Here is a 13637-nt window from a genome sequence, read left to right on the forward strand (position 1 = left end):
GCTACCTGTCTCCCTGAATGGCAGCACAATCCTCTGATGTATCAACTTCAGAGGATTTGATCTGTGGGGTGTGTATCTTTATGTTGTCATCAAAGCATCTTGTTAAAAAGCCCATGATTTGTTCATATTAAATACGGTTTTAGACTCGGAGATCTGACTGTACTCCCCAAGATCCTCACCAATATTCTAACTAAAAAGCGTTTCTCTCAAAAAATAGGTGCTCTTATATTATCATAATATCCAATGACCGCTTCAGATTAAAAAAATATTTTCTTCAAGGTCATAATAAATATATTGCATTTTCTTGGTCTTCTGTTAAGCTACCACAAGCTCTTACCTAATGCCAGGGCTGCATTTTAAATTCAACAGAGATATGCATGATGTGGCTTCAGGGTTTTTCTTCAGAGCACTCTCCAATTTTGTGGGATCTTATTCTGCAGCCGCAACTTCTTGGACCCATGCCTGATATAAACAAACACACAAATACAGGGCCTTCTACTTGTTGTTCTGCTCTTTTAAATTAATGAGAATCTACTTGCTTTGTAGACAGCTTCAGGCTTCTTTCAGAATAATATCTGTTATTGGTGGAAAAATTGTAATTCTCATGATTGAGGAGGCATGTTGTGTAGCTCACCTCCTTCAATATGTGGGTACATATATACTCCACCTTGTTTTTGTCTCCACCTATAAATGAGGCATTTCTTAAAAACAGGAGCTCTAAGGAAATATGATTGTCTGACCAAAACCAGTTCTTAAATGCAGATTTAATCTCTAGCAGCCTGAAGTATTTGTTTAAGTTTAGAGTGGGGCTTGGTCATGATGTATGCCAGGTATGTTAGCAGTTGTTTCTGCTTTGAACCCTCTGGAGGGTTCTCTGCTCTACCTGTCTCTCCTTCCTCTCCCCTTCCTTTGATTTGGGATTTTAACTACATTTCTTGCCTTGCTGTTGTCTGAATTTGCAACTTACACATTTACGTGTTCTATGAATGCTTTTGTTTTTCTGTTGGTTTTATGGCTTTTTTTTAAAGCTATCCAGTCAATGTCTAATTTCTTTCTATAGAGTTTACATTCCTTATTGATATTACTTCTTCCCATAGGGTGGATAAGATTCAGGCCCCTGATAAGAGACATTGTATTAATATGTACCTCTGAGGTGTTTTCTGTTTCTTTGGTTTTTGTGCATATCTACTGTGGTTTTCTGGATTATTAGTTAAGAGGAAATTAAGATATATGGTATGCTCAGATCTGATTGGTGAGGAAGAAGCTTGAGGGTACCAAAGTACTCCTGCTATCAGGTAAGTGCTCAGTGTACTTAGAACCATTATCAATTGTATGTGGCTAATACCTGTGAAATACAATGGTAAAATTGGATACAGTGCAGGACTGGAAGAGAGTCAGTCTTTAGCTTAATTTGCCAAGATATATTTTCATTTGTGTCAGCTGATACCTTCTGCCGTCTGAGTATGGTCTCTGTGTATGTGGGGTTTTATTTAATAACTGCCTTTTAAACTGACTGCTTTCAGAAGCTTTCATGGTAGATATGGCTGATGAAACCTAATTACAAAAATTAGAAAAGTTAATAACATTCTCATTCAGCTACACATCTTATCTAGTGTTACATGTGTACACAGAAGGATCTCAAAAATTCCTTATGCAGAGAGGCAGATGTTTGTAACAGACTGGTCGTTTGTAACATTTCTAATAGAAATTTTCATTGAAATTGAAATACTGTAAACGTCAATGTGGCTATAGGAGATGAAAGTTAGCGCTGCCTGTTACTACTGAACTGAGGTCAATTTTCTTGTACTAAAGAGTGCAACTGCATGCACTTCTTTCATCTGAAAAAATGCCTTATTTAGATTTCCTAAATACCTAACATTTAGGATCAGGTGTGTGTAGTAATATTTTGGAGCACTCTGTTATAACTGATTTTGCAAGGGATTAGAAGCAAGCCTGGTGCAGTAATTAAAAAAAATAGTATGAAGTAGAGATTTTAGCAAGGTGGTGAAATGGATATAAACTTAAAATGAGAAAAATAAAGAACTATACTCATCTACTGTTACAAGGTTATTGGTTGCATTCATGCAAGAAGACTTTTCAGATTGTCTTTAAAATTGCTTTTTATAGAGTTCTGTCTTGAAAATGAGCCTTGTGTTCCTCCAAAAGCACTTCTCTTTAAAAATGTAAAACTGCTTGCCTGAAATTTCATCCCTTGCTTCTACTAATTGGAAATCTTCTGTTTCTTTTATTTAAATATTTTTCTTAACAAACTGTAAATAATTGAAAGTTCTGTCTCATTTCTTACTTTTGCTCGTTTGGATAAAATTTATCTTTTAATCTTTACTATCTGTATTAAGGAAAGTACTATGACAATTATTTTTATAAGTGTTCCTCAGTGTACTTGTTGCTTTTTGTTTCCCCCTTTAAGAAAAGTTGGCAGTTTACCCTGACTTACATTACAATCTTCAGAATTCTTCTGGGAAAAAAAATATTTGGTATTTACACTCTTACATGTGTAAGTCTTTTGGCAAAATAAACATTGGTTGGCTGAACTGAGTTTCTGCAGAAGTCTTGCTGAAGCCAGCATAATATTGAACACATGCTTAAATATTTTACTGTGTTCCAAATACCTGCTGGAAGATCAATGTTAGTGCATGTGTTTAGTGGCCAGTTACAATATGTTTTCTTTCCTCTGGCAACAGGTTGTCTTGGCTCGAGAATTGGCAAGTTCTAGAGAATATGCCAGTAAGTATTGATGCCTTTAACATTAACTTTTTGGAAATATAGTATCAATGTAGTCCAGTTATGAAATACCCGTTGAAGGAACAGAATTAGTGGTTTCATGTTAATTAAATGTAACCAAAAAACTCCAAAACAAGATGGGCTTCATTTACTTGTACCTCTTGCATTTTTACTCTCTCTTTCTTTCATTAAGTTAAAATTCTAGAAAAACGTCATATCATAAAAGAAAACAAGGTACCATATGTGACACGAGAGAGAGATGTAATGTCCCGTCTGGATCACCCTTTTTTTGTGAAACTCTACTTCACCTTTCAGGATGATGAAAAGCTATGTATCCTTTGCATATTAAAACTTGCTGTAACACTTTCTTTAGAGTAATAACAATGCCCAGTTTTGATTCCTTGAAAAATGGTCTAATGGAAATGATGGAGGTAACTTGAGGTATTTATAGTATCCTAATGTGTGTGATGCAATTTTTGTGGTCACACTTTTAACAGAAATTAAGCAGATGGAATGAGTGGGTCTTCTCAAGAGAAGAGTAAGTGTCTTGTGAGACAGGGGGAAGCAATTAAACAAATTGTCCATGTGGTAAATGTTGAAGGATGACTTGTAACAATCCAAGTTTAAAAATAATTTAAAAATTCTAAATTGGGTTGGAGGGGGGAGGTGGGATGTATGAGAAGTGTTTCATTCCTGATGTATATACGTGTGTGTGTATATCCATCTCTGTCTGTCTGTAGTAAAACACAGTAATTTCTGCATTTAAAATAGGGGTAGCCAGCTATATTTCCTACTAGTTTTATTTCTACAATTAGAGCTATTATTAAAATTTTTATGTAAAGATGAAGGTGCTTATAGAATAATGTGATTCCTCTGTTTGGGCTGCTGTTTTCCCAGCTCTCTCTAGCAGTAATTGCAAATGCAATTTCATCCTGGAAGCTCATTGCTTGGCAGTTGGCTTTTTTTTTTTTTTTTTTTTTTTTTCTTTTTTTTGGAGGGGGGGGTTGGGGGGGGGGGTGAAAATGTTAATTATGTGAACTTCCTCTTAAACCTCCTGCTTGGAATTGGCTGTGCCAAGCGTAAAAGTATAGATCAGTCTATTTCTGGGGTCAGTAAGTAGTTTTCTGGTTTTCCCAAAGGCTGCTAATAGTGCTGGCAAGCCCTATATATCATACAGTATGAGCTCAAAGGGCCTCTTTTGTATGGTAAACACTTGCTCTGGTACTTTCCAGGTGATGGGACAATTTTTAACTTCTGACAGTTATTACTGTAAATAACTCTGAGGACAATTATGTATATGAGGACAATAATTCATTTAAATGAATTATCCAGGTCACTCTCTGGAAAAACTACGAAGTTAACTCTTTATGTAGTTTTTGCTTTGCTAAGAAATTTGGACCCATGTCCAAGGTTGTTGACATATTTAAGAAATTGCTTGGGCTTGCTACTTGTAAAGTTTCAAATTAACCACCTTCTTCCCTGTTGTTAATGTATTTTTAGTCATATTCTTTTCTTTGGAATAAGATTGTGGGGATTTTCATTTTAGAGTGGCTTAGAGAGAAACCTTAACTAAGTTACATTCAGATTTTGGACTTAGCTATGCCAAAAATGGAGAGCTGCTAAAGTATATACGCAAAATTGGCTCATTTGATGAGACCTGTACAAGGTTTTATACTGCTGAAATTGTATCAGCCCTGGAGTATTTGCATGGCAAAGGAATCATTCACAGGTAATACAGAGTTGAGACAGACATGCAATTGATCATGTAAGAGGTGGGTTTTTTTCCCAAAAATGTTCTTTGTGAAACTAAAACCAAAGTTGGATTTTAGTGGAAAGCTAAAGAGCACAAATTGCATTTGATCAGCCCTAGCCCTTGACATCAATAGTTAAACATAGCAAACTTGAGGAGGGGAACCAATTGCTGTTATACCATCTGTTGGAGCAAGAAAAAGTAAGAAAACCTTCTGGCCTTGAATTAACATTTACCAAAGGCTTGTCTTTCAAGCTTCATCGGTTGGCCTGAAAACCAGAAACTGACTTTTTGTTTAACTGCTTTTTTTCCTGTGCTGCTGTGTAGCAAAACTAACTAGAATTCTTTTTGTGTTTGGCTTAATGTGTACTATATAATCAAGTAAAATTAATCTATATCAGTTTTCACTGAGTAAACAGTTTCCACAAAGCTGCACAATAATTAGGTAAGAGGTGAAATTAGCGAAGTTTTGAGTAGTACTTTCAAAGTTGTTCTTGATGTAATATATTGTTTGGATAGTAATGTTTTGTCATTAATGTTTATTAAATAAAGCTTTAAGTGCTAGACATCTGAGCTGCAGAACTTCTCTTTGGGTAAGAAATCTATTGTGTTTAGGTTACCAAGCAGTTGTCATGGGACACCACATGCTAGTTGGCAAAAAGCTGACTGATTAAAATTCTGATATCATTATTTATTTCAGTTATTGCAAAAACAGTTTTTCCTTTTAAATACAAGTTTTTGTGAAATAATTTGAATTTGAATCTAAGGGAGATGGATGTGGAGCATACTGAAAGCATAATAGTTTCTACAGGGGCAGGGGAAAAGTTCAAGAACTTCCAGTTTCACTTTGGTTTTATAGTTCATGTGTTTAGGCTGAGAGGATGCTTATAAAATTAATGTGGCATGATTGTCACTGTTACTAAACCTATACTGGAAACTTCGTATTGGAGAAGAGCTCCTTCATACTTGTTTTTATATGAAGGACCCTTCAAGGAGGTCAAAAGAAAACAGTAAAACTGTGCAGTGAGAGAATTTAGTATGAAGTTTATGAGGACACAGCTCTAGCAATGCCTGAAAACTCTTGGGATTTTTTGCTGCCTGAAGAAATAGGACATGGCATAGAACCACTTTGGGATGTCAGGCTACCCTGGAAAATTTATTACAGATATCTCTATGTGTTTATATATATAGCTATAGATCCATAATCCAGTATTAATGTAGGTATAGGATATATTATATAGACAGTATATATGAAGTGTGTATAGAGTACAACATATCTACATGCATACATATCTTAAAGCTCTACACAAAACTGTTAAAGAATCCATTCCATTGACATACTTTCTACTTCTCTCAGAGGACAGGCGCAGGAAAATCAACAGGATTTTTATGGCTTGTTGCTCACTGTGGTAGTTTCCAGACTTAAAACTGTACAACTCATGCTTGTCCATAGTAGGGGACTTTATCTGAAGAAAATAGTGCTGCACAGTGATTGACAGAAACAGCTTTCAGTTTTTACTGTTTTTTTCTTACCAGTCAAACAAAACAACTCCCATGCTCCTAGATTTCTTTATGAGCATTCAAAGATTCTGCTTAGGAGGGAAGTAGGTAGGTTTTTTTTTTGGATCAGCTAAGGAAACTTGATGCAAAGGCATATCGTATCAGTGTAACTGAATGCTCTTTAAGTTGTTTCTAATGCACCTCTTGACATCAACTCTGTACTGCTATCTGTTGTGTTTGTGATACTGGGAAGTCTGGTTTTATTCAGAATCAGAGGCTGTGTCTGTGCAAATAGTAGGCATGCATTTGAAATGCAGATTATGTGTGGAGGTGATCTACCTTACCTCTCAGGACATTGAGCTGGGGCTAGTTTTGCCAGTGTTTGACTAACTGGAGTTTTGCAGTGAGGAAACAGATGTAGAAAATCTTAATGCCATATCAATCTGTCAGATGTTATTTAAATTAAGGCTTTGGAGTGAAGGGGCTTGGGGCTTAGTGTGTGTTTTTGTGAGATGGGGTTTTTGTTGGGATTTGTTTGGGGGTTTTGTTTGGTTTTTTTTGGTTTTTTTTTAATTTTTGAACATGTGACATACACATTAGCAGAGTTTTAAGATGATTATTTATGTGATGTTTTAAAAAAAAGTTACTGGATTTAACAAAATCTGTTAGTCTGCAGGTTGACAGCTACACGTTAGAGAAGCTGTTGTAACAATGTTTATAGAATGTCTGCATAATTTATTATAGCATTATGTACCTCAGTCACTAGACAGTTTTTCAACTTTAATTTGTATGCTGTTTGAATATAAAAATCTGTCTTTTCCAGGGACCTTAAGCCAGAGAACATCTTATTAAATGAAGATATGCACATTCAAATAACAGACTTCGGAACAGCAAAAGTATTATCTGCAGATAGCAGACAAGGTTTGCCATTATTCATTATGTGACAGCAGTAATTATAGCAAGTGATCCTTTGAAAATGTACATGTGTTGTATTTACCAGACTGTAACCTTCCAATGGCACTACCTCACCTAAATCACTAAAAGATCTTGAAACAATTTTGACCATCACTACGTAGATTCTATCAGAGGAGATAGTACTTGGTGTAGTGGAATACCAGCTAGATTACCAAACAGACTGGGAAATTGAACTACTACTTCAGATTGCTTAATTTTCATTTGCAAGACAAGAATACAAACAAATAGGTACCATGCATGGCTCATCTGATACCATAAGTTTTAACTCTGCTTACGTGTTTAACTCCAGTGGTTGAAAAAATTGCACAAATATGAAGGTTGTGGAATTAATGTGTCTGCAGTTGTTACTAATAGCCTGTAAATAGATGCTGCAAACAGTGCTTGAAAAGAGCACTAGGCTGAACTGAATTCAATTGACACTTTTTTCTTAACTGTAGCAAACTTGTGTTGGTAGATTTTATAACTAAGTACCTAAATGCCTAGCTTCTTGAACCAAGCAGGTATCACTGAGATTGATTTGTTTCTTCCAAGCAGGTTTTGTGGATAGGTATAGAAGTTAAATTCTCATGGGCTCTTCGCAGCATTATGTAACTTGCAGTGGATTGCCTTTTGGGTTTGTTTTCTCTTTAAACTGGGTGGCGACAGGGGAGGACGGGGAGTATTGGCTTATGCATAAGTATGTGTTTGCTTATATCTTTCTATTTCTTTAACAGCGCGGGCAAACTCATTTGTAGGGACAGCACAGTATGTTTCTCCAGAACTGCTGACAGAGAAATCTGCCTGTAAAAGGTGAGGGCTCTATATTCCAGAACTTTACTGACTCTTGTCAGGAAACTGTCAAACAGGGAGGAGTGGATAAATCAAGCAAGCAAGCTTAGTATTTTAAAGAAACAAGATGCTCGAGTATTTTAACAGAGCTTGAAAATTTTTTTCTTATTAAGTATTGCTTCTTGTCTGAGGGCTGGCTTCCTCAGTTTGTCTACTTTTTTGAGTTCTACTAACAGGATTAGGTGTTGTTGGAGAAGGAGGTGTGTGAGGTGAAGTCGGATTTCTCACCCATAAATAAATCAGAAAAATCTGTTATCCAAGTAATATAATTATTTTGATTCCATTTTATATAAGATTGCTCAAATATGGTATTTCCTGCTGTAGAAACAACAAAATGTCACATGCTGTTCAGTTAAGGAGAAGGCTGCAGCTTTCTTTGACTTGTATTTAGATCAACTTGCAGTTATCTTTCCTAAACTGTACTTAGGATTTGCAACATTTTAAAGCTCATCCCTCTGCCTGGTATGAGTGATGCCCTTAAGAAATTTCTGAACTCAATAAAATTGCTTGTTGATAGTATCCTACTGAATGTGTTTATCTGTTTTACTGGATGGAAGAGTAAGCTAGTCACTGACAAATCACAGGTTAAAATGATCATTTATGTGAATAGGTGTAGTAATTTGTGCTAGCATTTCTTGAAGTGATAGAAATACTATCAGACCTTTCACGTCTTCTTTTAGTGAAGAGCTTTTGACTGTTTTGGCTAATGGAAAGATTTAATTAGAATATCATCTCCTTTTAGAAGTTGCATAATGCTTCACCTGTACAGAAAACTCTTAATTTGAGCAGTTTTAAGTCTTTGGTTGTCTTTTAGTCTTCCATGAGGATTTTGAGGCTTTAATCAAATCTCTGGGTAGGTTACCTTGAGGTAAAAAAAATTGCAAGTGTTCTTTCAGGCCAACACACTAAAGCTTAACTTTCCTTTACCCACCACACCAGAGCATAGCTTTTCCTCACCATTATAGCCTTTTTGTGTCTTAAGAAAAGCTTTAACTGAAAAAGGTAAAAAACTGTATTGTAATATATTCTCATTTTCTGAATCAAATATTAAGAGGAAAGTATTTTAACTCTGAAGGGGCATATATTGAATTGAGTTGGATGCATCTTTGAATCATCGTGGGAATAATCACTATTCTTTTCAAAGTCATTACTTACCCATTATTTTGACTGAGAATTCACCTGTCTTCCACTTGTGCTTGGAGTCAGTTTCTGTCAGACTGTTACTCTACAGTTTTTTCTTTTAAGTTGTCTTGCTAGCCTACTCTTCTGTCAAGGGCTGGAGTAAAAATAGTGTGGAAAATATACAAAGCAGGTTTGTCCACTGGGTTCATGCTATGTTTTAAGTAGCAGAAGGTTAAGAATTTTTCTTTTTCGATTTCATTTTAAAGATTTCTTTTTCAAAAAAGATTCTGTTTTTTTCTCTTTGTTTCGAAGCTCTGACCTCTGGGCTCTGGGATGCATAATATATCAACTTGTAGCTGGATTGCCTCCATTTAGAGCTGGGTAAGAGATTTGAGCTATTTATTTACATGTGGATCATAAATATATTGCCTCTGATTGGATTTTTACCTTACTAGCAGTTCTGAAGTATTTTCATTATGCAGAGCTGGTATTAATGTCATGCCTGCTTTTATTTGTGCTTTTTGATGTCATGAAGTTGCTTAGACAGCCATAACTAGAGCTCCCGAGAGAGATTCCTTAAGCTGTCCTAGAATTTCACATGTAATTTGTGCCATGATGATAACTATATAACTGTACGTGAAGAGGTTTATAAGGCATATCCTCAACACTCTCTGAGTCATTTGAGCTTTTGTTGTTATTTCTCTAGTATCTGGTGCTCACAGGATCATAGTACCCCTTCACCCTAGGAAGATTCATAGGAATGTAACTTAATTTGTAGACTTTTTGTTTGATATTTGTCTGGTTTATTCAGGTTAAGGTGAAAGAACCATGGAGAACTAATAACAAGAGTTAATATTCTTCTCTTCTGCAGAAATGAATATCTTATATTCCAGAAGATAATAAAGTTGGAATATGACTTCCCAGAAAAATTTTTTCCCAAGGCAAAAGACCTTGTGGAAAAGCTGTTGGTAAATATTTGTACTTTTCTTTTTGAATGTAGTATGCTTGTTGTGATTGATTTTTTTTTTTTTTTTTTTTTTAAATAACTCTGACCAAGTACCTAAGTGCCTAACTTCTTGAACCAAAAGGTATCATTGAAATTGATTTGTCATTAAATGGTTTGATGACCTTGGAAAACATTCAGCTTATGTAGTTCTCTTTTCTGAAAGTTTTTATGCACTCTTGCAAATCTTATAATAGGAACATCTGTGAGCATTATTGACTGTGTAGGGGACTGTCTTGAAAATCAACATCTGTTATTAAACAGCACTTAGATTTTTATTTTTTAAAAAAGTCTGAATTCTAACAAGAATTGTTAGATGTCTTAATGCCTCTCCGAGTGTATGCTCGGAGTCACCCCTGCTCGCTCTGGCACTGCAGGCAGTGCGGGACACTCTCCCGTTCCTCGGGAGGTCGGGAGAGCGGCTAAGGCTTTTACTTTTCAGACGAGACACCAGCACGACATTGGTAGAAGGAAGGTGGACTTCAGTTGGGGGCAAAGTCCAGGTTTATTCTGGAGCTCAAACAGCACTCCTAACCCAAGGAAACCAGCCAGCTGGAGACAAGCCAGAATGGGGTCTGCAGGGTGTTATTAAGGGGGGGGTTTTACCTGCCTGCCAATGGGGATACAGGAGGGCGTGGGGATCAGGGAAACCAGCAGGTAGGGGGACCAATAAGGGTCACCTGAGTAATAGGTTAGGTGATAGGAGTGCCTGAACCTATCACTTGATGCCCTTGGTAGAAGTTTCTAGAGTGAGGGGATGGGCGGTCGAGTGAAGGACAGGACACTGGGGAGGGGTTAAGGGAACTGTTCAGCCACTTTTGGGGAACAGGGGGAGAAGGTAGGGAGATTGACATAAAAAGGATGGGAGAAGGCAGCAGGGGCAGAACCATTATAAGTGGGAGAATTGGGATAAACCGAAGTACAACTTAATGCAACTAAAAAATATAAAACACAATCCAACAGTTAGAAGGACAAGGAATGTCTTTCTATGAAATGGAAGCAAACAATTATAGATACTGTGCATCGCAAATAGAAATTAAGATTCAAATACTTAGGCTTACATAGTTCTCAGATTAATTGGTTTTGAGTTGTATAAGGGATCATTTAGTTAAAAACAGCATCCTGTACATCACAGGCAGATATATTCATTACAGTATAAATCCAGTTGCCTTGTATTTTAGCATGCACTTAGGCTGATACTCTTGAGACATGTTAAGAATTACTGTGCCCGTGAAGGTTTGACAAGTAGGAAGAAAAAGTAGTTCTGTTCCATCAGTGAGATTATAGTCATGACACTCAAGTGAATATGCAGAGAACATTTTAGGTGTTAAAAGTTTTTTTAAGTTCAATAATCTATCATATTAGCAGGGGATGGGGAGGAAACACTAACCTTTGTGGATGATGATAAATACAACCTAAAAGGCCTATTAGTGCATTCCTGTGTCCAAGTCCAGTTCTATGGCCAAACCAGTGTCTCCTGAATGTTGGAGTCCAGGTTGTATTAACCTGATTGTATCCTGAGAACTGTGTCATTTTGAATTGCTTGAGAGGCTGATGTTTAACTGTAGTTTCCACAACTTCTTGCATCACTAGAGTGTGATGGTGGATGGTAAACTTAAAATGAGGTGTGCTTGTTTCAGTCTTTATGAAGGAGGAAAGCCAAAAAATTGTGTCAACCTAAAGAAGTGCTCCTGTCTTTAGGTCTGTGAGCTGATATAATACAAAATGTTGTTGACAAGACATAGTGACAAATAGCATCTTTTATTATAAACAACCTCCTTACATTATAGATATATATGCTTAGGGCAGGGTGACAAACTGGTTTTACATTTTCACATGGTGCTTTGCAAATGTGAGTAATACTTGCCCTTTGTCATTATTTTATGTAGCTTAACTTAATTTTAATTTGCTTAGGTTCTAGATGCTACCAACCGATTAGGTTGTGAAGAAATGGGAGGATATGGACCTCTTAAGGCTCACCCCTTCTTCGAATCCATTGTGTGGGAGAACCTACATCTTCAGACACCCCCTAAACTTACAGCATATTTACCTGCTATGTCAGAGGACGATGAAGACTGTTATGGAAATGTATGTTTGTCTACTGCTGTATTCAGCTCTGATGCCGCCTGAGACTTCCATTATAGCATAAATATTGAATATTAATATAAATAAATAATATAAATACTAATATAAATATTTTTACTGAAACTATGGATTATTTATATTTTAATGAAGATTTTAATTATTAAGAATGTAATAAATATTGCTGGTTAAATTTTTACTTTAATCAGCATTTGTTTTCTGATAAAGTGAGTATTTTGAAAAAACAAGGCTGGCTTGTTTTTGATCAATCATACTTTTTTGCATAGATGCCTGCTGATCTATAGGGAGTAGGCTGGGGTTTGGCCCAAAAGCAAAATAAACTAAAGCATGCTTAAATTAAAAGCCACAGTTTAGTGCAAAATAAGCTTTTTAATAAAAGACATTTAATTACTTCATTTTGTTTCCTCCTTTAGTATGACAATCTCCTGAGTCAGTTCGGTTGCATGCAAGTTTCTAGTTCTGCCTCTTCCCATTCACTGTGTGCTGCAGAGACAAGTACACCACAGACATCAGGAGGAAATATTGAACAGTATATTCATGATCTTGACAACAATTCCTTTGAGCTGGATTTACAATTCTCTGAAGACGAAAAGAGGTTACTTCTGGCAAAACAAGCTGGTGGAAATCCTTGGTAGGATCCTTGTAGCTAAATAACTTGCACAGCAATACAGAATCCTGGAAAATAAGTGATTTTTATTCAAATTAATATTTGTCAATTTTAGTATTTTCAAGTAAATAATTAGCAACTAGATTTTTCTTGGCTTCTATTTTTAAAGCAATAGCAGCAAAACCCTAATATTATATTTCTAAAATTTACAAGGTCTAGAAGATTATGTGGAGTGTATTTATAAGATAGGCAGAATGATGTTATCCAGTGCTGCAGAGTCTTCCCACTACAGTCCTAGAACTAGAAAAGGTTCTTCCTTTTGTACAGATGCCATAAGTTGTTGGAATTTTGTGCATGATAATATTCTGTGGATATCTAACCAAAAAACCTCCAGACTATGTAACAGCATTTCTTTTCACTCTTCAAAGAAGTCTGTCATGTGTGAATTTTTGTGGTTATTGTTGTTCCTTGGGGGGTGGAGGGGGGGGGGGGTGCTAAAGGTTTTTATTGTTTGTTTTTTTGTTGGTTGGTTGGTTGGTTTGCGGTTTTCTTGTTTATTTTTTGTTCCTGTTTTGTTTGGTTTTGTTAATTTTTTGGGGGTTTTTTGGGTTTTTTTGATTTTTGTTTGGTTTGGGTTCTTTGTTTGGTTTTGGTTTTGTTTGGTGGGTTTTTTTACCCCCTGTCAAATTTTAGAAAAAACTCACTGGTTTGGGCTAAGGAAGAGTCTAAAACTCATGTACTAAAGTTGGTCAGGACTCTCATGAAAAAGGACATGCTAGGGAGTGACATGAAAAACTACTTGATCGTTATAGCTGTCTCTGTGAAATAATTACTTCTGGAGTAATAGTTATTTTTCTTTTTCTAAGGCATCAGTTTGTAGAAAATAACTTAATTCTAAAAATGGGTCCAGTGGACAAAAGAAAGGTAAGGGCTTTTCTTAATTTCCTGCAACAACATTGAGCTGTCAAATTTTTGCTCAGCTGCAGCATAGATAAGCAGCTTATTTT

General features: G+C 36.0%; 1 protein-coding gene across 7 annotated transcripts in view; it reads left to right on the plus strand.

Moving 5' to 3' along the window:
- PDPK1 (3-phosphoinositide dependent protein kinase 1) overlaps nt 1–13637 on the plus strand; it is a 32728-nt gene that overhangs the window by 12184 nt on the left and 6907 nt on the right. For all 7 annotated transcript variants that reach the window (XM_059861891.1, XM_059861888.1, XM_059861893.1 and 4 more), the window contains 10 exons: nt 2703–2745; nt 2936–3073; nt 4327–4471; nt 6816–6913; nt 7681–7756; nt 9230–9298; nt 9789–9885; nt 11835–12008; nt 12437–12654; nt 13497–13554. In XM_059861891.1, coding sequence (XP_059717874.1) covers nt 2703–2745; nt 2936–3073; nt 4327–4471; nt 6816–6913; nt 7681–7756; nt 9230–9298; nt 9789–9885; nt 11835–12008; nt 12437–12654; nt 13497–13554 — 1116 coding nt within the window. The remainder of the gene's footprint in view (nt 1–2702; nt 2746–2935; nt 3074–4326; nt 4472–6815; nt 6914–7680; nt 7757–9229; nt 9299–9788; nt 9886–11834; nt 12009–12436; nt 12655–13496; nt 13555–13637) is intronic.

This window comes from Haemorhous mexicanus, chromosome 17, assembly GCF_027477595.1.
Source record: "Haemorhous mexicanus isolate bHaeMex1 chromosome 17, bHaeMex1.pri, whole genome shotgun sequence".
NCBI classification, from domain to species: Eukaryota; Metazoa; Chordata; class Aves; order Passeriformes; family Fringillidae; genus Haemorhous; species Haemorhous mexicanus.